Source organism: Mya arenaria, chromosome 2 (assembly GCF_026914265.1).
Source record: "Mya arenaria isolate MELC-2E11 chromosome 2, ASM2691426v1".
Taxonomy (NCBI): Eukaryota; Metazoa; Mollusca; class Bivalvia; order Myida; family Myidae; genus Mya; species Mya arenaria.
The window spans coordinates 23,565,322-23,592,741 of NC_069123.1; the positions used below are offsets into that span (position 1 = coordinate 23,565,322).

General features: G+C 33.2%; 3 protein-coding genes across 11 annotated transcripts in view; 1 reads left to right on the forward strand and 2 right to left on the reverse strand.

Annotated features, from left to right (window-relative positions):
* Positions 1-510: 510 nt before the first annotated feature.
* On the reverse strand, positions 511-10,900 carry LOC128219815 (geranylgeranyl pyrophosphate synthase-like). 7 transcript variants are annotated; one of them, XM_052927889.1, is made up of 12 exons: positions 10,803-10,853; positions 10,306-10,375; positions 9,648-9,727; positions 8,750-8,818; positions 7,495-7,580; positions 7,032-7,078; positions 6,753-6,869; positions 5,222-5,323; positions 4,973-5,033; positions 4,633-4,711; positions 3,699-3,916; positions 511-2,624 (listed from the first exon to the last, which is right to left on the reverse strand). In XM_052927889.1, the coding sequence occupies exons 3-12, from the start codon at positions 9,675-9,677 to the stop codon at positions 2,540-2,542; spliced, it is 894 nt and encodes a 297-aa protein (XP_052783849.1). In that variant the 5' UTR covers positions 9,678-9,727; positions 10,306-10,375; positions 10,803-10,853; the 3' UTR covers positions 511-2,539. The 7 variants fall into 7 exon arrangements, with proteins under 7 accessions (XP_052783849.1, XP_052783888.1, XP_052783841.1 ...); XM_052927928.1 differs by lacking the exon at positions 10,306-10,375 and adding an exon at positions 9,044-9,130 and having other exon boundaries at positions 10,803-10,818; XM_052927881.1 differs by lacking the exons at positions 10,306-10,375; positions 10,803-10,853 and adding an exon at positions 10,876-10,900.
* Positions 10,895-19,221, forward strand: LOC128219796 (uncharacterized). 3 transcript variants are annotated; one of them, XM_052927844.1, is made up of 8 exons: positions 10,895-10,939; positions 11,734-12,015; positions 12,184-12,396; positions 14,377-14,460; positions 15,267-15,744; positions 16,060-16,197; positions 16,818-16,974; positions 17,889-19,221. In XM_052927844.1, exons 2-8 carry the CDS (start codon positions 11,755-11,757, stop codon positions 18,115-18,117), a joined length of 1,560 nt encoding a protein of 519 aa, XP_052783804.1. In that variant the 5' UTR covers positions 10,895-10,939; positions 11,734-11,754; the 3' UTR covers positions 18,118-19,221. The 3 variants fall into 3 exon arrangements, with proteins under 3 accessions (XP_052783804.1, XP_052783799.1, XP_052783790.1); XM_052927839.1 differs by having other exon boundaries at positions 10,913-11,031; positions 17,889-19,219; XM_052927830.1 differs by having other exon boundaries at positions 10,925-11,040.
* A 1,386-nt stretch (positions 19,222-20,607) lies between these two features.
* LOC128219812 (stress-activated protein kinase JNK-like) overlaps positions 20,608-27,420 on the reverse strand; it is a 31,794-nt gene continuing 24,981 nt past the window's right edge. Inside the window, exon 11 of the mRNA XM_052927858.1 lies at positions 20,608-26,564. Within this exon, the coding sequence (XP_052783818.1) occupies positions 26,497-26,564 (68 nt within the window). The 3' untranslated portion in view covers positions 20,608-26,496. The remainder of the gene's footprint in view (positions 26,565-27,420) is intronic.

Below are 27,420 nucleotides of genomic sequence, written 5' to 3' on the forward strand. Positions count from 1 at the left end.
CACAAACTACATCCGATATTGACACAAACAACAGCCGAAATTGAAACAATCGGCAGCCGATATTGACACAATCGGCAGCCGATATTGACACAAAATACATTGTATAAGCGGTTGACACAAACTTCATCCGTCATTGACATAAACGATACCGATATTGACAGAAAACGGGACTAGACATTGACACAAACGACATCGGATATTGACACAAATGACATCCGCCATGAACACAGGCAACAACTGATGGATTCCCTCATGTGCACATACTCGTGACACAACCAACACGAAAAATAACATAATTTTAAATTCATAATGATGTTTAAATATTTGGTGGCACACTCTCTGGCACTCTGTGGCTATTGTTTTATTACAGGTATAAAGGCCTGACGGTTTATTATATGGTTATTTTACATGTAAACTTTCTTTTCGCTACTATATAAACATTTACATAGCATAAGAGTTCTCCTTATCAAAACATTAGAGATTTATCTCCCTTAATGAAAAGACTGACGGTTGTTTTTACACATTTATTAAGACAGCACATCATGCACATATATTTTTTAAACTCATATACAATTGAATTTTGCCGAACAACATTTTTGATATAGAAGATATATTTGACATTAAAGATAAACTTAATGGTTCACAGACCATGCAGTACAGATAAATATTCTGAGATACAATAAGCCGATTGTCCAGAACATTGTTAAAGATAAAGTCATCGGCTGTGTTAGCTTTTAAATCTTAACCTCTGTGTATTATGGTTCATGGTAAAACTTGTGATCTGCTGAATTTCTCATAAGATTTGAGACAACAGTTTCAGCTGTGCCGGTTTTTATTCAAACAAATGAGCTCATCATAAAACATTTGAAATTGAAAACTTTAAAAGTTAATGACGATGTCATTTATCACGATGTAAACATGATCAAAGTTCTGAACAATCAAGCCCATGTTTTGCCGGCTATATATAACAATTTTAATAATCAAATAGAAACTGGTGACAAAAGAAGAAAATAACATCATCAAAAAAGCAATCATTCAAACTTCAAAGTGTGTATATTGTAATAACTATGCACTATAAAGTAATCATTATGTTACATAAAAATGCAAAAAAATTCAATACACTTTTACATGTACAGCACATGCATAAATCACATGTACATGAACAAAAATATAAACAAATATTGCACATGAAAAATTAGAAATATACAAATACATGTATTAGAAATAGAGGACAATGGAAGGTCGAATATATTTATCAGAGTTTGCATCTTCATGTGATAAAAGATTATATGAAAACATAATATTGGTCCCTGGATGAACAGCTATATAAGGTAAGAAGCATGTTTAACCATCTTATCAATGGACACAATGCTGTCAAAAATGTAACACTGTAATCACAATAAATCCATTATTTTGCTTTATCAATATTGCCAAAAATTTGATACAATAAAAATGTATCACTAAAGATTGTCTTTCACTATTTTTAATTGCACTTTTAAATGTCAATATTTAAATATAAACTGTGCAAACAAAATTTTGCTATGGGCTTTTCAAGAATCATAGTTGGTTGTTAAAACTCACAAAAAACATGTACTCTTAAAGACATAATCGTCATAATAAGGACTCAAGCACTTCCTATAACAAGGCTTAATATCAATTGAAACTGAGTCAGTGAGAGGTAAATGTAAACAACAAGCTACTGAAGCTCATTAAAGGTGCTAGTCACCAGATGATACAATTGCAAGAAAAAATGAAAATTGGTAAAAGCTTTACATAAAATTGACATCGTGTACAATGCATTGAATCTTACTTACAGATGTATCACATCGCTTATGACACATGCATCTTTCCCAGTTTTGGCGCATTTTTCCTATTCGAATTAACTAGGGTTGTCTACCACGTAAATCCCAGTAAGTTTAAAAATAGCGTCAGTATATTTTTCTGTACTCATAAACAGATATGATTTAAACTAGGAAACCATTATGCGCCATTTTAAACGGGGAAACACAGATGGCACAGCAACATGATTGTTGCATTTATTATATAAACCATGTGAAGTGATGTAAAATTAGCCTTCTACTAGCTCGCATTGACAATTCTAGGCTTGTTTTGAGGAAATAATGTAATTGCCGATTTTTGGACCATCTGGTGTCTAGCCCCCTCAAGATGTATACAATACAATTTTTAAAAAAAATGAATTATTAATACCGTATTTGCTAAAGTACTCTATGTGGGTGTAACCACTCCCGAAACTCTTGTGTATTGAATTCTCCTTCATATTCTATCCAAACTCTGGGTAAAAAATACTGGGCAGATATTTGAAGCAAACACATACTGAATAAAGCATAACTTTGAGATTCGGAATACAGCATACAACATTTCTGAGTTTTGAGTACCCCTTAAAATGACCCTGAATACAACATCCCAAAAAGCGTTTTTTACCCTCTTCTATACAAACAGTTCTAGCTAAAGTAATTCAATAATAAATAAATATGATGATGATAAATGTAAGACAAAGTTTCCTAATAAGTAACAAGGGTCAAGAAGTGTAGACTTTTCTCAGTTCATTCATCAGGCTGGTTAGATGGCTGTTCCCACCAAACGCTTCTACCTGCTGGTATATTCTGAAACATTAACAGTATCATTAGTTTTAGAATCAAATTGAACTAGAGCTATCACAAAGGTCTTTTTTTCCTTTTTACTTCCATATTTATTAAACACATTCTACAGTGAGAGAGTTGTAAGTGCCACATGCTGTTAATGCTTGACCTCAGCAAAGTTTAAAATAAATATTTGTTTGCAGTTGATACCTTAAAAAGATATGGAGTTATGGAGAGAAGCAAAGGTATAAGTACTTGTAATTAAATAATCAAAGGGCAATCACTCTAAAATATACATTACACAAAATAATGTTTCATTACACAGCACTTTTCCTCAGCAAGGACAGTACAATTATGTTTGAACTATGAAGCTTAAAGTCAATAACTCAAAAACGTATGGAGTTATCGAGAAAAGTAAACTTGTCCCAATGTCCCAGGACAGACAAATGGACAGGACTACAACTTATATATCTAGAGAGTGTAAGATAGATTCATCCTAACCCGAGCTTAGGGGGGTTGGCGGAAAAAAGGTTTACAGAGTTACTGCTGCACATCCCGGCCGGGGTAAGGATGAGCCTATCTTTCACAAGCGGCCATGGTAGATTGCTTTTTTTCTCATATCAGTTAAACAGAATAAAATAAAAATGTTTTGAATTTATTTTTTACATACGAGTACTTTTTTTATCTTTTTCATTGGGCAAGATAAAGATAAGCATTTCCAGTATGGCCAACTATTAAGATCTACTTATCTGGGGTGCGAGAAAAAGTGATAATTATATAGCCCTCGTCATCAAGTGCAAAAAAAGGGCATTAAAGGATTTACTACATAACTCAATTTTTAGAGCCAGAGACTGCCACCATGTTACACATTATACTTGTTTTCTCTGGCAACATCTGAATATCTTGAACAGTTTTTGACTTATGGCTGAGGTTTAAGATTTGAAACCTTAACAATGAGACCAATGTACACCAATGCTATAACAACACCAGGCCTACTTTCCTTTAAAACAGAGAAGCTAAAAAACAGTAATAACTCCAAAGATGACCAACAATCTGAATTCTAAAAAGGAGATCATCATCACCACCAGTTTAACTTACTCTTTCTCTATTTCAATCAAAGTTGTCTTTGTATACTCAAATGATCCCTTCTTCCACAGCAGATCAACGCAGTATTTCTTCACATCGTTATCTTGAGTGCGTTGTCGTAGAATACTGAGAATCTGGTTATCTCCCTTATCACTGGAGATGCCATGGATGAGCGGGAACGAGAACTTCCCCTCCGTCAGATCCTCACAGTAACTCTTGTTTTGCTCATACTGTAATATAATAAGTGTAGGATTAGTGTCAATTAATATTTTAAATTATGGGGTAAGAAGGTGACCTGATACAGGATATAAGGGGCAAAGAAAACCACATCGCTCTCACCAGAATATGGTTTCTTGCGCCCGTATATCCCATATCGGGTCACCTTCCTAACCCCTTCATAAGTAAAGTTAAAATAGACGCTACTTTGGTGACCCAATATGGAAAAATATGGGGTCATGACCATGACCAGTCCTGGACCAATGGCGTTGCGCCATTTATGTTGGAGGTGTGATATAGTGTAATATATTGATAACCCTTTATGATTTGATTTTTTAATTATGCCATGTTTGGTACCTTTTAAGCTTCTTTGCAAATGCATCACTCTTGTTTCCAGGGCCCATTTTTTTTTTAATAATCTTAAGCATCACAAGCTTATGTAAATAATTTAGCCAAATTACTGACTTAACTTGATTATGCTAAATAAAAAATACTTAATCATGTTTTCAAAAACTTTCTGTCTTACTTTTTTTTTTTCAGAACTCCTTAAAATGAGAATATTACACAAACTATATCGGAACAAAAATAGTATGCTTAGATTAATTCTGTTATAAAGGACTTAAGATTGTTAGAGCAATTGGGGCCAGATGGAAATGTCTGTTCCACATGAATGAACTGGAAAGTTGTGCTTTTAAACTACAGTTCAACACCGTTAAATTTCATTACTTACTTCCTTCGAGCTGAGATTAGCATAGTCATCCCTGATCTGGAAATACAGTCCAAGACTGTCACTCAGTGGTTTGAAGTCACTGAAAATGAAAAACAATTTTCTATTAAAATGTCTTATTTGTTCCACACTAGGTATCAACAGTCTAACAACAAGTAATATAGGAATAGTCATTGGTAGTTCAAATGATACCAAAATCGCATGGTTTCACCATGAATTAAAATTTAATGTTATTAAAAATGGCTTGATGAAACGATGAGCCTATTTTTACATCAGCTATAACAATACACTGTGTCCATTAATTTCCAGTTCAAATGAATATTATAAAACAAATGGTATCTACCTTTTGTTGTCACTGAATAGCTGCATAAGCCTGACTGCCAATCCGAACAAACCCCCAGTTTCTGAAAGTTTCAGCAAATACCGTCTTATTTCTTTCAAATGTTCATTTTTAAGACATAGATAATCTGAATTTTCCTGAAGTATATAATAAAATCCATATTGCCTCTACGAAGAATATAATTTATAAGCTGCTTACTTAAGAGAGCCCCAGACCATAATTCTGAGTAAACATACAAAAGGCTCAACTTACTTCTCATCACCATAGTCTTGTAGTCCTGTTCTGATGGGCAGCTTACTGTGTCTCTCCAGTAGATGTCCATTCCCTGACCCCGATGTAGCTCAAGCATCTGTTCTACAATACAAAATAGTAGAGGTTTGGTACAGTTCGCCCAAGTTTATTATTTAAAATATTTCTTGAAATGATCTGGTTTCACTAACTTAATGGTACTTTTTTTAATTTACAATGTTTTTTCAATGATAAAAATTTGCAAGTGATATCATGAATTTCATGCATCACAAACTTGACTATAGTACAGTACAGTTCACTTGAAACTCTGACTTTCTGTTTAACTCTGCAGATTTCGGTTATTTCATACATGAAAATGAATATAAATTTGACTCTATCTGCGTTCCTCTACATTTGATATTCTCACTCTCGACGGTAGATCACTGGACCTATGAATTTACGAAAGCCGCGTAAAATAAGGTCAATATCACATTTGTAGGAAGCCATAATAAGAGGAGTGAACACTAGTGATGAAATGATTATCGAGTACAATCGATAAATCGTCGCTGACAATGCTATGTCGGCGACAATTGATAGTGGTTGTCCAAAATCGATGTCGCTAATGTTACTTCCGGTAACTACATATTTTTTTGTTTTGTGTTAAAAGTCGAGTAAATGTATTTATTTCTTTCAGGTAAATTATCTTTGAGTTCATTTAAACAAGAGATGTCACTCTCTTACACAAATGCGGTGAATGTAAACACTTTTGCTTAAAAACTTACAGTCTCTACCAAAATTACAATTAGTCTTAATTTTTTATATATTTCATAAAACATTCTTCAATAACCTGTCACAGCGATGTAGTGGGTCTGGTCTTTCCTGTAAATACCGGGGATCCCGGCTCGATGCATTCTGTTTTTGAAACCATTTTTGGTTTGTAATCAACTCATTTACTTTTTTGTTGAATTTAAAATGTTCTTATGAAATGATAAATTTAACAGGTTCACAAAAAATGAATATGCATTTATATGGATAAAAAAGTAAGATAACTTACATGTTCCACTGTGCATCATTTTGCAGTATAATGTGCAATTATTAAGTATGTGTTGTGTTGTAATGTTTTTTTTCCGTTTAGTTGTTAAAAGACAGAAAGGGGTTATTAAAATTTACTTTCTGTTGCAAAAACCATGTCTATAGCATCACACGTACTGAATCCAGGTTTAACCATTTAAATGCTCGTGATACTATGTATAAATAATGTATTCCTTACTGATATTATGAATTTTCAATTATTGTCCGATAGTAAACCGAAATGCTTGGTCCGATTCGATTCGATAATCGATAGCAAATGGAGTCCGATTTTCAAACACTAGTGAACACCAACACCCATCGGTATTGCTGTTTTTCTGTCAAACAAGGGTCAAACCTCAATAATCATTAAAGCCAGGGTAACAGGCCTTAATATTTTTCATTCATTCTGAAGGCAAAAGTGTCCTGCTTAAAATCAAATTAATTTTTTAACCTTCGAAATTTAAACCCTTCAATACAATCATACCTGTGAATACCCTGGTGGCATCTGGATGGTCTAGAGCTAGGACCTTCTGTAGACCGAGGAAGTATACATAGTTGGCAGAGTTGATGGTGTGAGGAGTTCCATATATGTTGTGGGCAACTGCAAGTAAACATGCCAGTATTGAACGTACATGTAATAGCACGTATTGTTTTCATACATGCAAGCACTCTAAATACAAGAATGTTTATCTACACATATATTGCACAAATTTAAAAAAAATCTAGGTGACCAAGAAAATTCAATATTAAGACTAGTATTTACCTGGAATTCCTCGCCGTAAATTTGAGTTGTCTTCAATGTCATCAATTCTGAAATGGACACCAAAATTAGCTTTTTGTTTCCTTGCTCTCAGTAAAAAATAAAACATCATGACCTCAGTGCAATGTAAATTGTAGAAATAACTGTACTACCGGTACAAGCCTGCAAGTCCTGCACGGGTAAAATGCTTTCTGGGCTTGATCAAATTCTAGATTTTACATAGCATACTGATAGCTTGTTGAATTTTTTGGATACCAAGCAGTAGAATAAGAATTTGGGCTTGCATATTTAAAAGTCTAATTCTATGACTGCGTTGTACATGATGAAATAAATGTCTGCCAACAATTTTATATATTATCGAAAACAAATGGAAATATTATTCTAAACCTTTTTTGTTATAAAGAAGAATATATGCATGCAGTTTTGTCACATAGATCGCTAAATAAATTACAGTAAATAAACTCACAACAAACTGGCATTGTGTAACATTTGCGTGGCTTCACCAATGACTTGCAGCTTATCATCTGGAATCCTCAACCAGTGGTTAAATGCCTGAAATGAATGTACCCATTAAGAGATTAATACGAGCGTTGATAACTGTATATTAAAAGATGGCAATGGTGAAATGTTATTAGCCATGAGATAGTCACAAGGTTTTAGTTTAACTGTAAGATGAGATAGTCACAAGGTTTTAGTTTATCTGTAAGATGTTGCTTAGCCATGAGATAGTCACAAGGTTTTAGTTTATCTGTAAGATGTCGCTTAGCCATGTGATAGTCACAAGGTTTTAGTTTATCTGTAAGATGTCGGTTAGCCATGTGATAGTCACAAGGTTTTAGTTTATCTGTAAGATGTCGGTTAGCCATGTGATAGTCACAAGGTTTTAGTTTAACTGTAAGATGTCGCTTAGCCTTGTGATAGTCACAAGGTTTTAGTTTAACTGTAAGATGTCGCTTAGCCATGTGATAGTCACAAGGTTTTAGTTTATCTGTAAGATGTCGCTTAGCCATGGGATAGTCACAAGGTTTTAGTTTATCTGTAAGATGTCGCTTAGCCATGTGATAGTCACTAGGTTTTAGTTGAACTGTAAGATGTCGCTTAGCCATGAGATAGTCACAAGGTTTTAGTTGAACTGTAAGATGTCGCTTAGCCATGTGATAGTCACTAGGTTTTAGTTTAACTGTAAGATGTCGCTTAGCCATGAGATAGTCACAAGGTTTTAGTTGAACTGTAAGATGTCGCTTAGCCATGTGATAGTCACTAGGTTTTAGTTTAACTGTAAGATGTCGCTTAGCCATGAGATAGTCACAAGGTTTTAGTTGAACTGTAAGATGTCGCTTAGCCATGTGATAGTCACTAGGTTTTAGTTTAACTGTAAGATGTCGCTTAGCCATGAGATAGTCACAAGGTTTTAGTTGAACTGTAAGATGTCGCTTAGCCATGTGATAGTCACTAGGTTTTAGTTTAACTGTAAGATGTCGCTTAGCCATGAGATAGTCACAAGGTTTTAGTTGAACTGTAAGATGTTGCTTATGTTATTAAAGTTTGCTAGTTCATTAAAGCTGGGGTTGGCTGGACCGCAAGTCAAAGTCCCCGCTATTCACCGGACCTGGGGGGGGGGGGGGGGGGGCGTGGTTTCAATTGACTGGTGCATTATATGATATGATATAAAATCCATATATTCAGTCAGTATCATAATTTCTATCAAGAAACAAACGTACCAGTGCAAGTTTCCCACGTATCTGTTTGCCTGGTATTTGGCAGATGTACAGGTATGGATCAAGCAGGATCTGGTGAAATAAAAATAAAACAACGTACAAACAACTGCTCAAGTGCCGCATGCTTTTTTACAATACAACAACATCACTTATTACAGAATTCACATATTTATCTTATTGCAGGGTTTCAAGTGACCAATAATGGTCAAAGATTGTTAGTTCTTACTTACAATTAACTGGTTTGATGCTTATAAGGATTTATTTTGTATAAGTACATACTAATAATCTTTAACTTACACTTGGTCTTCATTGTATTTCGTAAACTACCCACTAACTGGGCCAATGACTGCTTCACCTAATCAATTACCACTTCCTACTGATTTTCTAAAATAAATGTATTGGAAAACTTGAGAAAAACTGCCCTCTCATTGAACAAAACATAATATTGACCACTAATATAATGTAAGTATATTTTTTAAGTAAGGGTTTGATGGGCAAACATAGAGATAGTACTTAACTTACCTTCTTGAAGCATGCAAATGACTCAAGTACTGAACCTTTTTTCATGAATCATATTTTTGACATACAAAAAATTGTACATGCAGTGCAGGGTTCTAAATAGTTCTAATTTTTCACGAACTGGCCCAAATCTATAAGTTACTAGCCAGCCACTAGGCATGCTCCCTGAATGTTTTTGAAATTGAACATCTCAATTCCTGCATTCTGGGCCATGAGAACAAAACATTCTTTCTCAATTAATATTTTGACTAAAGAAAATGGCCAGCAGGGCTTTGCAAAGAAAAAGTAGAAACCAAACCAAAAATTGGGGAAAAGAAAGCTTAAGCACTATAAAAGTTAAACAAGTAAAAATCCATATATTGATAAAAAGAATGACTTGTACCTTTTCAGTTGAATCTTTTACATTCATCATGATCTTGTTACACTTGGCTTCCAACTATTGTACAGTTGTGTCTCCTTGTCCTGGAAAGCAATATACCAGTACATAGATACCAATATTTCATTTAATGTAATATTCTTGACATAGAAATTAAGTGAGTGTATTCGTTTTATCGGTAGGAATGATATTTTAAGCTTCTCTTTGTAATGCATGCGCAAAGTTTGCATGTCAGTCTGTTCTTAACGTGTTTTAGGGGGGAAAAATCTGTTGTTTTTCAACCTCCCTTCGTAATGGCGAATTTCAGCTTCTGGTCGGTGCATTTTGTTTGAATATGCCGTAAAGGTCAATCATACTAGCATAAAAGTTATATTTTTCTTGTAGATGGGAATCTTACCTTATCAGAACAGTAAAAACTATTAGATTATCTCAATTATTTTAGGAACAATGCTCTATTGATTAGGTCCGTTTGGAATTGATGATTTTTTGCACATGTTTACCTTATATTTATTTATATATTATACTAATTTTCTTTCATGAAAAATTATGGAATAAATTTTTAAATGACATATATTCACTATTTTGACCAAAATAAATAATAAAAAATAAATAATAAATAAATATAAAAAAATGTATTTTTGTATCCAGGCAATGTGACGAGCACCTTTGGTTAAGACTGTGTCGTCCAGATTTATTCTTGAATTAATCCATTAAATGTTCCACTCAGCCAGAAACTGCATTGATCAAATAATAAATGTTATTTTACCTTGGTTGCTACTTTAACTGATTAAGGTAAAATTTAAACTGAAATATTCAATGAACAATAGTAGCTAATTCACATGAGTTGACAGGCGAGTATTTTACCTATTAACGAAGAGAATGTGTCAAAAAATGCCAATGCTACCTTTTATAGGCACAATTGTTTCCTTATTTAGAAATTACAATGGGTGTTTCATACATTTATTTACACATAAGTTGTGAGTCAACGACGAAACATGATATTCATAGCTAAAATTATCCACATGGGAAAAAATTGTTCGAGGCAATATTTAATGAACACCGTCTCAGCAAGCGATTGCTAATTTCCCACCGTGTACAAGCATTTAAGTTTTATGAAATGAGAAATTAGTGACATGAATGGACCCTGTAACGAATATTCACCGAAAAAATGAAAACATTATTTAGGTTCTCAATAATATGTCAAGAGTTGAAAACACAGGATATTGTCTTTTACCTCCCCTACTTCCGGCAGAGTTCCGGCGGTGTAGAGATAAATTTCTACCCCGACAGTTGGTGCAGTGAGATAATCTCTGTTATCTTTGTTGATATAAGATGACAGATTGTTAACCCATATCCATCGAATAATTTGTCCAGATTTAGATTCCTATACGTAATTATAGTAATATTGTTTCGTTTTGTGAAGATCTTTTATCAACTGACATTGTACAAGTGGTGGGTGGGGTACAGCTGATCAGCTTAGGAGTACAGTAACATGGAGCAAAACGTGCCAAATAATGTTGATGTATGCTGTTGTTTAGTGAAAAGAAATTGTAGTTGTAAAATAGTGAATATGAAGAAAATCACAAATTGCCATGAAGGTTTTACTTAGGTTCTCGCCAGTCAAGTTATTTTTGTCTTTTTTTTAAAAGCTCAGTTCAAGAGTTGAAGCTAAGTTCAAGAGATCAACTCATGTTATCAGGGACCCATTGGACAAAAATACATAAAGCAAGACTGGTCAGAATCATAATCCAAACTTGACGTAACTGCGGCTTCATTAAAACATTTTCCTTCAATTTAACAGTTGTCCTTAAAAAAATCCAACAGCAATCAAAAAATGTTGCTTTGCAATGAAATAGATGATGGGTCTGAATAAGTCCACCTCAATGGCTGTTAACAAGTCTTTTGACAATTTTTTTTACCATGGCAGACTCGAGCCAGCGATACAGGGATACATAAGAAATGTCAAAATAATATAAAAGTTTCCCTGATCGATCATTATTGTAGCTAGGGGCTGAATGAGGGACAATTAGCCCAAGTTAGAACTTTGAACAAAGTAACATAACTTTTTATCACATTGTTTCTTGATTTGCAGGTCTATTCCTCAGACTGTAACATGGTTGACAAGATAGCTGTGTTAGGGGTGGTAGTGGCAACTTCAGCCGTAGCATTTCCATACTTGACTGCACTTCTTATCAACTTGTCCAATGGCTGGCCCCAAGTCAAACACAAGTATCGAAGGGCTTTCAATCCAAAGAAGGTTTACGCTCTAAACTTTGCTGTGATCCAGAAACTTGTTATAATGGTTCGATATGCCTCCTTATACTTTCACTGGAAGATATATTACAAGTCGGCAACCACTAATGAAATAATGAAGGTACAATTTTGTGTATTATCTTGCATTAATAAAATAAATAAGTTGGCTAAAATACTGTGGAGTATTTACTGTTAATGTGTAATAATATATATTTTATAATTATTTTTGTATTTTTCTTTATAAATTATCAAAGACAAAAATGTTTTAGTCCATCTTTTCTCTCTTCAGGACAGACTGTTTGGAAGAAATGGACAGAGGCTGGACCTTTACTTCCCACACCAGGTTGGAGCTGGGGATTCCGGGCCACGGCCAGTAGTTGTGTTCATGTACGGTGGAGCATGGGGGTCAGGTGGCAAGAAGATGTATGGTCTCCTGTGTTCACAGATCGCAAACAAGCTGGGTGTTGTAGTATGCTGTCCTGACCATTCAACATACCCTAAGGTATTTGTGGCTTTGTACATTTATGGTGATTGCTTTATATGTTTATAGCAGTGCTTTTCCCAGGATTTATTTAAGGGATGTCGTGCTGAACGGGATGGGTCAGAGAATCAGAGAAGGGTGGCTATGCCTATGGTTTTTATAGTATTTCATTCATCGATGATGCAATTTGACATATTTTCAATATCTTTTAAGATCATAATGTGTCAGTAAATCACACTCAAAATGATAAGAACACACAATGAATGCGAAGAAAATAAAATTTAATGACTTCTTATAATAGTTTCATAGTAAAATAGTTCTTATATAATATGGAGATATACAGGTGACACAAAGTCAAAACATCCGTGAGCACATGTCATGGTTAAACAGAAAGTCTCTGATTCTCACCTCGTTACCTTCCAATCATGGCCATGTCATACATGTGAAGCCAACTCTGAAATCAATTTTTCAAAAGAAAAAGAATGCTTGTGGAAAAAAAATACTATTTAAATTTCATTGGCTATAATGAAGTGATATCATATTATAATATTATATTTTACGGGTGTCTGTTATAGATTTTAACAATTATACATATAAGACAAACATTAATTTCACACATCAAGTTTAAGTTTAATGCTTTAAAATATAGCTCATATACATACATGCCATATCCCCCGGCGGGGGGAAAAATCCCCCGGAATTTCGATCCATCCCCCGGTCCCGGCGGGAGATAAAAATCCCCCGGAATTAAAAAAAAAAAAAAAATTTTTTTTTGAAATTTTACATCAGGCAATAATGACAAAGTGAAACCACAGTATGTGAGTGAAACTCTCCAATAGGAAACTTTTACAACAAGTGATCAATTAATTTGTAGTAATTATCAAAGGCAAAGAAATATTACTCTTTTGGAAGGAAGAAATTAATAATATTTATTCTATTCCCTTATTGTCTGAAAGTCATCAAAGCTGATTAAAGCACAATTTTTTTAAAGACTTTGGAGGAAGGTGAATTTCATTTAATTGTCTCGAAAACATATTTTTTCAATGACATATTTTGTTCTGCAAGTGCATTACAGTATGACATGACAGTGTATCATAAAAATATGATAAATCATGAGATTTTCAAAGCAAACTATATGTGAAAACATTTTTTCATACTTGCGTCTAAAAATACTTTAAAATTTCGCCAACTTAGACCTGCTAAAAAAATCCCCCTGAATACAATCAAAATCCCCCTGAATTTTCAGCCTTTTGAACAAATCCCCCTGAATGGTCTCCAGAAAATATGGCATGTATGCATATAGTTATTTACAACAATGCTGCTGTGCAATGATGCACATTAGTTTTTTCAACACTATTAAGATGTGCAATATTATTGTTTATATCATAATTAATGTTGCCAGTATAAAATAACATCATTCTATCATTATTATATATAACTAGTGTAATAGCCATTAAAAGAATAAATTTGAAACTGGTTTATTTGCTGAAAAGTTTATTTCTACATATAAATACATATTCAATGGCGTTGTACAATAATGAATTAGAAGATAATAAAAGCAATACAGCAAAACAGACACAAGCATTAAATAACCAGTATTCAATGAAAAAATCACAAATATTAGCAACCATACATAGTTCACATGATTGATGTTCACCAACGTGTAAACAGACAACAGCACATCAATATATTGGTAAATAGTTCATGGGTATACGTTTTAGAACAAATTCAATGCATAATAATCTCTGAAAAGATGAGTTTTCAAATGTTTCTTGAAGATATTTACTGACTCACTTTGTCTAAGGCTCAGAGAATAGCTTTGAAAATGTATCAGTGTCTTTAGTGGTGTAAATTAAGCAAATTAGTATTTAAGATATGATTAAGATTTATTCATCTCGCCAAAGTGCACATCAATATTAGAATACTTATTTTTACAAATAATTTAATTCCTTATTAAATGACCTCTCATGTACTATTCCTATGTGTAAAATATATTTCCAGGGTTATGTAGATGACATGGTACAGGATGTTATAGACACACTGATGTGGCTTCACCAGAATGTGGAACACTACAATGGAGACAAGGTATGTAGGGGTCATGCTGTTTTACTAAAATATGGATTATTATTTTAAATGTGTAATTATAGGGTTTAAGCCAGGATTTAAAAAGAATAGGATGCTGTAGAAAAGGGACAAGTAACTAAGTTTGGAATAGCACAAATTGTATTGAGGTGGTAAGAGTTTGAACATTATGGATTTGACTGAAACTGTTAATTGTGTATGTAAAAAGATATGTAAAGTCTGTATGTATTTATAATATTATCATATGTTTTAATGGAACCAAAAGAAATGATAGGCAGCTTTAAGCATTTCATGCTATGAAGGCAGAAAGATGTCCATGCTGGTTTCCATGAGGGCAGAAGGGTGCTACTAAAGAAGGACAGGGTGCGGCACCCTTTCATATCTCTTGAGCTTACATCAGAAAGATGAACTTTAAACCATTTCAAGAATCTTTTATAAAGGATAAAGATCATCTTCAGGAAGTGTCTGTTATGAAGTTGACCTTCAGCTTTTGTAAAAAAAAAATTGGATGAATGAATCTTTGCTATCATAACTTATTCTACATTGATATGATTGATTCCATGTATTGAAACACTTCATTTATATACTTTTGGAGTGAAGAAATTGAGCAAGCAAATATAAAAAAGGTCTTCAATTACCTTAAATAACAAGTTTTGAAGACTGAAAACTTCATTCTGAAAATAGTCACATACCTCTATGACATTGTATGTGTCAAATAATTCATATTCATATTCATAACTTGACATAATTTTGGACCCATTTAGCACTTTTTTTGCGCATATTATATTGTATCCTATTGCTGTTTGCAGTCACAGATAATGCTGGTTGGCCATTCATCAGGAGCCCATCTATGTGCGCTGTCCTTGTTTGAGTTGCTTCAAAACCAGTCAACCAATCAGGCCTCAAGTCAACCTGCCACGCCCCCTGTGATTCAGTTCAGTGATCAACACTTCAACGGCAATTCTGACAATGAGGATAAGCACAGTTCAGCATCTTCAGGGTCATTTCTAGTCTTGGGAAGTCATAGTAGCAGTAGTGTAAATGATAATGGACAAAATGGACAGAGTCGAAGCACCAGTTTAAGTACGAGCCCAGTATTAACGGCAAGCAAGTTTGAGATTCTTGAGACCCAGAAATCAGAGACGGAGATGTCAGAGGTCTCGATGTTGGAGTCAGAGCTGCTTGAGTTGACACAGTCTACAGCAGGTACTCTCAGATACAGGAGAACAAGTCCAGAGGGTAGGGAGAGTCCAGAGAGCTCTGCATACAGTGAACCCCTACTGTCAGGTTGTGTTTCTATTTGATGATTGATTGATTGATCAAAAAAAATATTCTATGTCTAATGAATGCAACCATCATACATAAAATCACTGAAATAGATATTTCAACAGTGCAGACTTTGTTTGTGATAATAACAATGATGATGATAATGTTAATCATGACGATTGATGATGATGATGATGACGATGATGATGATGATGATGATGATGATGATGATGATGATGATGATGATGATGATGATGATGATGATAGAGGCAAATGTATAATACAGTGATGATGATTGCTATGGTTATAATGTTTGCCTTCAACTGTATTTTTCAGAGGAAGTAACAGTGACAGGGGAAGTAACTGTGAGTGAGGAGTCGGATGATGACTCTGTGGTGACTGTGACCCTGGTAGAGGGAGGGGAAACTGAACCCGCACTCAGAGAACTGGCAAAGGCTGTTAAAGGATTTGTTGGTAGGTGTTGTTTATGTAAGGGAGGGGGAGTTGGAGTAACTGTAAATGAGGACTGGGATGATGGCTCTGTGGTGACTGTGACCATGGTAGAGGGAGGGGGTAAAAGTGGTTTGTGCAACTGACATAACTCTGAACCATCCTCCTTTTAAAACTTTTGACTCTGTTATACCAATTAAAAAGATAATAGCGCTGAAAAAGCAAATGCACGAGGACTTGCACTGAGAAGATTATTTTGTTAACTACATTGGATGGATATTTATAGGTTTTACCATCATGCCAATAACATGAGCAATAGCTTAAATATACTGCTCATTATTGCTGTGACTGTCTCTTGCTTTTACATCAGCTCAACACTTAAGTATTGGAATTCAGTTTACTCTATATATACATGAGCAGAAACCGAAGTACCATAGTGAATATTCATGCTTTTGGAAATATTTACTTTAAATTTGCATCCATCACAAAAACATTCTTTGTGATTAGAATGCTGTGTAAATTTTCCTACACAGTATTTGATGTATTACATTTTTTGGGAGGAACTCAAAGGGATTTTTACATTTTCTACCGGCTGGTTAACAAAACCCTTGGTGCTTAGGCAATTTTCAAACACTATATTTCAGGTATAGCAGGGGTATACCATATAGGGGACCACTTCCAGCATGAGAGTAGTCGAGGTGTGGAAGACGTGTCCACAATGACTCGTGCAATGAGGGGTAATGCCAACTTTGACAGGTACTCGCCCACGTGCATCGCTCGACAACACCAACCAACGCTCAAGTAAGATTGTAGACACTAGATGGTAATATCTTTGTTTATATTGATAACAGAATACAAAAACTATTTCTTATTTATAAAGAACATCATTTTGTGAAAAATGCATTTTTTAATTGATGGTTTTCATGAGAACTGATCTCAAAATGAATGTTAAATGATTTGATTAAAAAAAGGGAATTTTGTATGTGTCTAAAGTAAGGAAAGATATCATCAAAATCAAGAAAAATATTAAAACCTGTTAAAAGGACATTAATTTTATTTTCGTTATTAAAACATTCATGAAGTCTTGCTAGCATGACTTACAAGTGCTATATAAAATGTAAGCAATAGAGTTACAAGGTAAAAACTCATTCAGGTAAGGCTGGACATCTCTTTAGGAAATAAGGTCCAAGCCCAAATTTCATGAAAATTCTTTCGCATAACAAGCTTAAGTAGCTTATTTCATTAAGCCAAGTTTCTTACTTAAACTTGATTTTACTGAATGAAAATTAATCAATGTTGATTATAATAAAGGTAATTCCATTTTAATGTCCAAAAACTCTTAATGAAGTTTTTACACAAATTATACCAAAACTTAACAAAAATAGTGAGCGAAGCTTAAGTCTGCTAAAGGAGATATTAGATTTTTCTAGTTTACTATAAACTAAACTTAAGTTGAGTTACCTAATGTGTTTTCTTAGTTCTTAGTTTACCAATCCTGCCTGTATTTTAGATTTAACATATTGTGATCAGCTTCTGAGATATAGTTTCAAGTACTATAAATTAACATATAATTTATTGTGTTATGTATACAGGTAAAAAAGCATTGCCAAAATTGGTCAAGACCAGTAAGTTGTTGTTTTTAGTAGCCCTGCAGATAATATAATCACGTAGTGTATAACCTTAATAAACATCATTCAATCTTTACATCCATTCAGGTATCCAAAGACCATTCTTCTGCATGGCACAGATGACTATGTGGTTCCGATAACCTCGACAACAAAATTCGACACGGAACTCAAGCGCCTTGGTGTTGATTGTATGGTTCGAATTATCCCTAGCTGTGATCATTACGAAATAGCCATGGACCTGATGAAACCAAATAGGAAGTTTTATACTCCTGTGATGACAATTCTTGAAGAGACGGCTAAAGACGTGTTCAGTTGATGTTAGCGAATACTTTTGTTGAATAAGTTGTAGGTGCATTAATTATGTGATATTTATACACTTATGTTCAGGGACAGAATTAGCATTTATTTTTAGTGATTGTTAATTTTGTCGAATTATGTTTTGTTTTACACAATTTTGAACAAATTAATTTGTTTAGTTTACAAAATTATAGGCATTTTACTTGTGTACACAATTATTGTATTGTTATTTGTTAATTGATGTCACCCAGATTTAGTTTTAAATAAATAAGAATAATGTATAACCAAGAAACATTCCATTTTCTTACCATACCAAATTTGTTCATTAAGGGAGAGAACTGCTCGAATGTATTTTTTCCTGAAAATTATCAAGTCCTAAGCATTCTATTTATTTTCTCTATACTACCTGTGTTACTTTTTCTTTGAATTTTGAACTTGCTTTTTGTTTCTTATTGGTATCAACGAAGACCAAATGTTATCTCTAAATTGCAATAACTGTTTATACAGTGTGTATAATATGGTACAGCTGACATGGCACACAATCAGATAAAGACTGCTCTTGATAGTTAGCTACATTGCTTAGCAATAGAATATATTGATCGGAGTCCACACGCATTTGTGTGTCCAAAGGTATCGCATCGCTTGGGAATGTTTCCATTGGTTGAACAGATATGAATGTTGTGTGTCCAAAGGTATCGCATCGCTTGGGAATGTTTCCATTGGTTGAACAGATATGAATGTTGTGTGTCCAAAGGTATCGCATCGCTTGGGAATGTTTCCATTGGTTGAACAGATATGAATGTTTATATCAGAGCAGTTCAGCATCATGTCAATTGCGTTATATCAAAAATTCAACATATCGATATCCAGTGATCACACTTATCATTTATGATATATTAAGCTGAATTTCACAATTAAATGAGGGTCCAATTGAAATACTTTCATGTTTTGTTCTTTTTATTCCTTAATTGTGATATTTAATGAGATAAATATTTTGCAAGAACCCAACGCAGTGTGGTCCTGGTGTCCCTTAAAAATGTTCACTTCATGGGTGAGACTGCGAGAGGTGCACGCCCAATTACCATGAGACCACTTTTAGCGTGTGACATTAACACCATTAATAGGAGCGTTTCCTATTTATTGATAGACACTTCTTAGTTTGGCACAGAATAATGATATTAAGATTGGTATTAGTGTCAAGTGAGCGTAAACCTTATGTAGACTAAGACAATAAAAATGAATTGACCAATCATGATGAAATTTGGTGAGTGTTGGCTGTCCAAATATCTCCATCCGAGTTATGCCCCTTTTACATAAAAATAGTAGGTTAATAAATATATTTTATACAGATAATATCCTAATTATTTATAACTTAATCATAGCTTAACTTGGTGTCAGTGTATGTGGTCACAATACATCAATAAATATTGTTTGTTGGATAAATCGCCCTAGTTACACTAGAGTTATGCCCGATTTACATTAAAAAGTTGTAGGTTTACATTTTGTTGTTTCAATCATTTCTGGACTTTTTGTCTATCATCCTGATATTTGGTGTTTGTGGGCATAATGAAAAGTCCAATTTTACTATTTGTCATCAAATCATGAAGAAAATGGTTACAGCATTTTGGGTCACAATGTCTAGGTCGATTATCAGATAATTGCCATGTTTAGGGCCTTTTTTACATTGAAATACAGTTGGCTGAATTAATTCTCCTTTTGGCTTTATAATGAGACAAAGTTTTGGAAATTGGTTTTGGTATTATATTTGGTTTGACAATGTTTGTTCGCTCCAAATGGGAAACACGTCTAAATCCACAGAAATTCAAGAAGATGATATGTGTCAGAACTGAGCCTGGTAATACTGCAAACTGCCCTCTATCATACGATAACAAGAGCACTTCGTTTCAATGCTTGTCTATTATTTTTAGCCGTTTGGGGGCATTAAGTAGCAATCAATACAGCCAAAGATGGCCTCACTAAGCTTTTTGTATTGTCACTGGTATCATGTGTACCACATTTCATGTTAATTTTTAGAACTGTTTTAATGTTATTGTGAAGGGTAAAATTGCGTCGTTTTATTCAGATAATAAAGGGGCATAACTCAATAATCATTAAAGCCAGAATTATAAGCCTTGCTATACATCTGCTTATTGTCAGTGGTAACATGTATTCTTGGCATTTTAAAATTCATGAGAATATTTAGATTTTTTAGTAAATTATGGCAGAAGTAAGAAGACTGGGATGTGATTGACCTTGCAGCTGAAGGGCTGAAACCATATCAGCAATGGGTTTGGGAGCATCCTGCCCAGAGGTCAAACGGGCTATTTCATAACCTTTTTTTACTTGCAATATTAATTAAAGTAACAACCAGAAACATCCAGTTTTTAATCAGTTAAAAAGAGAAGATTTGGGCAGACGTCATTGGAAGTCTGCACTACAACACTGGGGAGAATATCAAGGCTGCGGCAATGCCCTGATTTATTTTTAACCCAAAAAAACCAAACAGCAGTTCCACAATCATTTTTATTTTTATATTTTTGTGTTTCCTGTATGCACCATATGATGGCTTTATACAGAACCCTCGGCACAACTACAAAACATAGAGACATAAACATGTAAACTTCAACAGTCCTAAACCCAGGTACGCGCGTCCGTAACCTTGCAGATAGCTTAGCGAAATATTTCCAGAAAAATGATTTATTAATGATACATGCATGTTCAAGAATGGTATTATTTGCGGTACTGTTGAACAATATTCATTCTGCTGCACTGCCAATATTTTCAAACACATAGCCAGTTTATTAAATGGTATTCAATGCCCTACTGCAGTTTGTTTTGTTTTTTTGGTAAACAAAGTTTAAATGTATTATCATCTAGTTTGGCAAAATAAAAAAACAAATGTACATTGTGAAAGCAAAGTAAACGGGTCAATCAATAATGAAATACAAAATAAGCTGTATTCTGAAAAAAATCAAATAAGGTGTGAATGTGTCTCACCATAATGATAAATGGTTAAAATGGTAGATTTACAAATCTATCTGTTCCAGATTAAGAACAAAATATTGGATGAAAATAAAGCTTACTGAATAAATCTTAACAAATTCAAAGCCTTACTACAATAATGGTACTTTGTACAATCCTTTACCAAACTATGTAAGCTGGTTTACAATAGAAAATATCATAAAATTCACTTTGAGCGAGCCATAAATTTCAGCCAAAAACTTCTTTCACAAAACTCTAATAGAAAATTGGCTAGGGAACTATACAAGTATCCTTTCAAGAAACCTCTTCAGTCATTTTTTGCACAAAACATTCGACCCTTTCTAAAGAAAATTTAGAGTCAATTACAAATGATAAATTATAAAGTACCGTTGTCAAACTACGAATAAAAAATTATGTCAGAGCTAAACAAAATAATGAAAATTATAATACAACTGTCAGCCAGTGTCATCACATGACTCACAACCAACCATTACAATGAAAACAAAAGCAACAACAAAAACTGTGGAAAAAGAGAAGTGTTAAGTATTAAGTCAGAATGAGACTTAGGAACTGAGTAAGGCTAATCATTGACTTTGCCAATAACACCAAGATAAATTGATCTTACATAGATCATGATAAATATATGTAACCACTTAACAATTAATTATTTCTATGAATGTTTTATCTGTTTGTATCTACAATGGTTAAAGATTTACTGTATAAATTGCAAGTACCTGTTTCAGTTATTTTAAGCATAATTCGTCGCCTTATAGCGAAAACTCAAAAAGGTGAAAGATAGAAGCAGATATTGAATTCTTGCGTGAAGGTGAAGATTTGCGTGATGAACCTTCACATAGATAAGAAAGTAATGAATCGTGACAAGCAGAAAAAGGTCTTTCTAAAATTATGACATAAGCAAGAATTATGACATCATAGATTCCTATGACTTAAAATAGAATGGACACTGCCATGGTGTTATGTGGTTTTAAGGTTATTTGTTCTTTTCAGGTTTCTTAAAGAAAACTTGTTCAAATTGACCACAAAATCTTTCTTTAAACCTCATTTTTCTGCTTGACGCGGTTCATATACACCGTACAAGGCTTGTCAAATAATAATAGCTGATTTTATAAAAACAAGTCTGTTTCTTAATTTGACTTTTCACTTTACAACTACCAGTTCCATGACAAACCCAACGAAAAATCTTTCAGTACAAATGCACCTTACAAGTGCATAGATAAAGCCCTAACAACAATTCATACAAAACCAATGCGGCAAAAAATGTTCAATAGACTCTCAAAAACACATTCCTGACAATACCTAAACATAACACACATCAAAGGCACCAAAATCATAGTAGCAGTTATATATATGTGATTGGCTCTTATACCAGTTGCAGAGTTCAGAAAAATACTTGTGGTAATGTGTATTTTATAGATGTCATCATTATACTAGTAAACACAGTCATAAATTATAGCACTTCATTTTCACATGATTGTAAAAACAGCTATTAGCTAATATGATAAGGGTCCGTACTCAATTTAATTCTTATTGTTCGATATTCCTCAGTAATTCAATTCAGTCCATTATCCAATTTTACAGTCCAATCAAAATGCTCAGATTTTGCAATTTAAAATAAGAGTCCATCAAAATGCTCAGATTCTGCAATTAAAAGCAAGAGTCCTATCAAAATGCTCAGATTCTGTAATTAAAAACAAAGGTCTAATTAAAATGCTTAGAATCTGTTATTAAAAACATGAGTCCAATCAAAACTCTCAGATTCTGCAATAAAAATAAGAGTCCAATCAAAATGCTAAGATTCTGCAATTAAATATAAGAGTCCAATCAAAACGCTCAGATTCTGCAATTAAAAATAAGAGTCCAATCAAAATGCTCAGATTCTGCATTTAATAATAAGTAAATTCTAAGGTGGTTATTGAACAGGGGCAGCTGGAGTCCATTTCCAGTAAATATTAAGGCAGATACCCCAGTATCCTTTGAACATCTATTCCTGATTTCAGTTCAAGTTTCTAAGATACATGATTCATTTCTGTTAAATAGCATATGATTTTTCTAACAGAATTAACGTTTGAAATTTCAACAAACATTGAATCATCAATGGACTGCTATATTTTACACTCAGTGGGTCAAACAAACTCAGGAAGATTTGCAAATCAGCAAAAATAATTTCAGGAGATTCAAAAGAAGCTGAAGAGATTACAAAAAGAAAGACTTGCATATTTGCAACTGACTTTGAACCATAAATGCATATAATACGTTTTTAATAAAACATAACCATAAAGGGACTCGCTCATATTTTGGCACCAAAAACTGTTTGCCTAGTAATGCATCTGAAAACACTTTTATATTATAACTATTTTACTCTTTGATACCGAAATTGCAGAACAAAAAACACTTAGCATATAAAACACTTCTTTGGTTTTAGTGTGGTGCGAACCCAGAGTCAAGGAAAAATTGAAAACTGATAACAAAACCTCATGCCCACAAGGACTCATACACAAACACAAGGATATCTTAACCTTTCAGCCTTTTATTGAATCCTGTTACTAATGCTTTTCAAAACCGTGGATTTCAAAGACAGTATTTGAGCATATAACAACATTTGTTGAAGGCTTCCAGCCATCAGTATCCTAGTTTAAACACTCCTAATGATATGCCACACTTAATTTCGCTATACAATAAAAAAAAGTATACAAAAACATGAGAGAGTCCCTTTAAAAGCCTGTTGTTTTTTTAAATAATTGTTCATGCATTTCAACATACCATGATTAAAGAGGGCATGATATGCATTTTAGAAATCAATATATATATATATATATATATATTACAGATATAAAAAAAATCCAATTGGCTGTACATATACTTTGACTGTATGACAATGTTATATAACGTCCTTTAAAATTGAATTATTTATTAATTATTAATTAAGTTCTCATTCAACGAGTAGAAATTCCATCCTAACTGTGTAAAAAAACTATCAATACAAAACCCTATCATTCATGGAATGTATGATCAGAAAAATTGGGCATTATCAAATTTAAAAACAAAAGCTATTAACACATAGCCCCCTTGTCACTTTTAAGGTAAATTTGAGCACTAGTTACAATACCCCTGCAGTACATATGTTAATCCAGAAAAATTTACATTTTATTTAATAAAAGAAGCTTTCTAATCAACTAAGTGGGTGTATTTCTGAACTGGCGTGTTATTGATCCAAGCTTGGTATAGAAACAAAAAATAGGATGCCTTTATCATTAGAAACTATGCTAATGTTATCATATTTGCTTTTTAAACCCTGATATTATGCTTTTAAATTTTTATGATACAAGTATCACATGAAAATGGAAGGCTTTAGCACAATTTACAGAAAAGCAAACACAATATTTATACCTAATATTTTCTGACAAAAAACAATTTGACTTGTATAGTTATATGAATATATTTTAACAAAGTTTTACACATAAAATTTCTTTTTTTAAATACGTTACTTCAAGCATTGTGAATACAATGGAAATTGACTTAAAACATATATAGATGAGATGAAGGATTTTCTTCATCTCATGTTTTACAATCTTCAGAAATTCAAATATCTACAAAATTCACAACTTACATAAAGAGGGCTCAAAGCAAGATGGTCTGAACTCCATATTAAAATATGAATTACATCTGTTTTGCACTAAGCCCTCAAAATATATATTTGGAGTGCTAATAGTTAAACAAAATACTGACATTTATATGATATGGTCGCCTGAAAATTTGTATTATATTTATTAAATGGAGCTTAATGTTTATGGTATATTAGAAGCACAAGTCCAAAAATCATTCTTAAATGTTAACTATTATATTGTTATTTAATATTTACATCTATACATGTGAGTATTTTACAAATCAAATAACAAATTTATACATTTTACAGTAATATATTAAATGACTATATACATTATTTGCAAGCTTCAATTTCAGGTCACACCAAATAATTACATCTAAAACACCATATTCATGAAGCATCTTAGTGAATCATTTAAACTCGTGAAATTTGAAAATTCCTAACTTTTGACATTGATTTTAAATCCTCTTCACTTTTCAACAGTCTTTTTCATAATTTAAATAATTTTCATGCATAAATATATACTTTTGTTGTTCAACCATTGTTAGTTTCCTTTAAGTTCGGCTTAAAAAAAGGCAATTTTCTACTTAAAATTTTAATCCAAAATACTTATGGGCCCTTTTTAGATTGAATATTGTAACATAAATTAAGAAAATCCCTTATGAGGATAAAACTTATAACTAGGGATTAAAAAAATCAAACAAAATCTAACAAATTATCACCAGAACACATTGGAGAGGCTATTTTGATCTACCATCAATTCAATAAGCAAAACTGATTCAAGTCAAAATAGAAAGAAGTGTTATTACACCTGTACAATGATTATCTAAATGATTTATAAAAATTATATTCCTGATCATCCAGCACACTGAAGAACTACGCTTCTAGCCTCATTCTGATTCGTCATGATAAAAAGTTTAAGCCTCTTTTTGGACTAGTAAATTAATAATACCAGATCAAAATACAGTACTTATAACCCTATTATAGTACTTCAATAAATCTATTATGGCACCTTTTAAAAATTACTTCTACTGACAATGTATTTCAACAGCTAAAAACATGATATAAATGTTAAATCTTAAAAGTTTTGTTTGTGAAAATTAAAACTACTTGCTTTGTTCATGGAATATGTAAAACATGTAATTATTTCTGTATGACCCGACTTAAATTCTAGAGATCAGAATTTTTAACAGCTGAAAAATGTAGTACAAATAATACTTGTCAACTTTTAATAGATATCTTTACTTAACTGTTAAAACCAGGATAAAAATTTACTCAAAATAAACAAATATATTGCACTACATTAAGGGAATAAGTCATGTTAAAAGGTTTCAAACCAACAGTAAATTTGAACGTCATCCATAAACTTTTAACATCAGTATAAAGACCATGATTAGTTCTAACGCAACAACCCTTCACACAACACTCCAACGAAGTCCAATTGTTTCAGAACTTGTTTTTGTACAACTTCAATTTAAGCATAAGAATATTTTCAGACTTAGATGTACATAAAATGTCTGTCCTAACAACTGTTTATTCAGTTTAAATTTGCTTATATTTGTAAATATACACATAAGTTTTACAAAAACAGGATTTTTACATTAAAATACATCAAAATTCATCAGTTTAACAATTATCTCCATATTCCATTAAAACTAAGCATATATAATTCCTCTCTGTAACCAGTCGACATTCTGACCCTGGACTGTGTTCATGTGGAGGTACAAGGTTCACATATGCTGAAGTGTTTTGGTGTGAAAAATGGGTACACAGTCTATTTGTGCCCAGTGGTTATCTGCCCCTGTTACTAGGGCTAACACTGTCCATGGCAACATCGTTGTTTTGTGCGCCCACAGGAGCTGGAATGTAACAACAGAAGTTTATTTAAAGCAAAAACAAGGAAAACATTCTAACTAAGTTTGATGAATATAGGACCAAATAAAATGGCTCTAGTGTGTTCCAAAGATGTTTCTTAGAATTGACCTAATGACCTAGATTTTGACCCCATGGGACCCTCTAAACATATGGTCAAGATATCATCAAGGGGGTCATTCTGACCAAGTTTGAACATAATCTGACCAACCCCTACCATGAAATGGTTCCAGACAGAAAGAAAATATGACAGACTGCCAGAAGGACATGGCCAAAACAATATCCCCAACCAAAAACCTCCAGGTTGGCCGGAGAAAAAGATCCCTGCTCCTACAAGGACTGAGGACGGTCTCAGGGATAAGCTGTTTTTCACCCATAACTTATTCAAACATTTAAGGCCCTCATAGTTAATAATAGGGATGGCAACGAGTACTGGAGTACTCGATCAAACATCCGAGTACTCGAGTACCAAATCACTACTCGAGTACTCGGAAAAAAAATCTATAAAAAACACCAAATACACGATTTACAGACAAAATATCAGATCTGGTTAGTTGCCAAGAGGACAATTTACGGTCCCTCTAATCCCCGCAGTGTACACAATTGACCTCAATCAATTAGTTGACAGTTGTTGTAATAGTTGCAATCTGTAAACAAAGGACCCCTATTTCAAATTAGCAATGTTTTGATAGCGGTACCTAACCTTCACAATTCTATTGTATACCATTTAGAGACCTTTCGCCAAATAATGGAAGCTAACGAGAGAAAGAGTATCGACCGTTCGATTTCTTAATGAGCATATTTTAACTATTTTTGCAATGATTATCACAATTGATTGGTTGA

Bases quoted from the DNA above. Each gene is read 5' to 3' on its own strand.
- LOC128219815 (XM_052927881.1), bottom strand. From the start codon at position 9,677: ATGATGAATGTAAAAGATTCAACTGAAAAG. The intron at 7,079-7,494 runs GTGAGTTTATTT...TGTCCATTTCAG, and splicing joins TTACACAATGCCAGTTTGTT to AATTGATGACATTGAAGACA. The intron at 5,324-6,752 runs GTATGATTGTAT...TTTGTATTGTAG, and splicing joins TGCCACCAGGGTATTCACAG to AACAGATGCTTGAGCTACAT.
- LOC128219796 (XM_052927844.1), top strand. From the start codon at position 11,755: ATGGTTGACAAGATAGCTGTGTTAGGGGTGGTAGTGGCAACTTCAGCC. The intron at 15,745-16,059 runs GTTGTGTTTCTA...TGTATTTTTCAG, and splicing joins CAGTGAACCCCTACTGTCAG to AGGAAGTAACAGTGACAGGG. The intron at 16,975-17,888 runs GTAAGATTGTAG...ACATCCATTCAG, and splicing joins CAACACCAACCAACGCTCAA to GTATCCAAAGACCATTCTTC.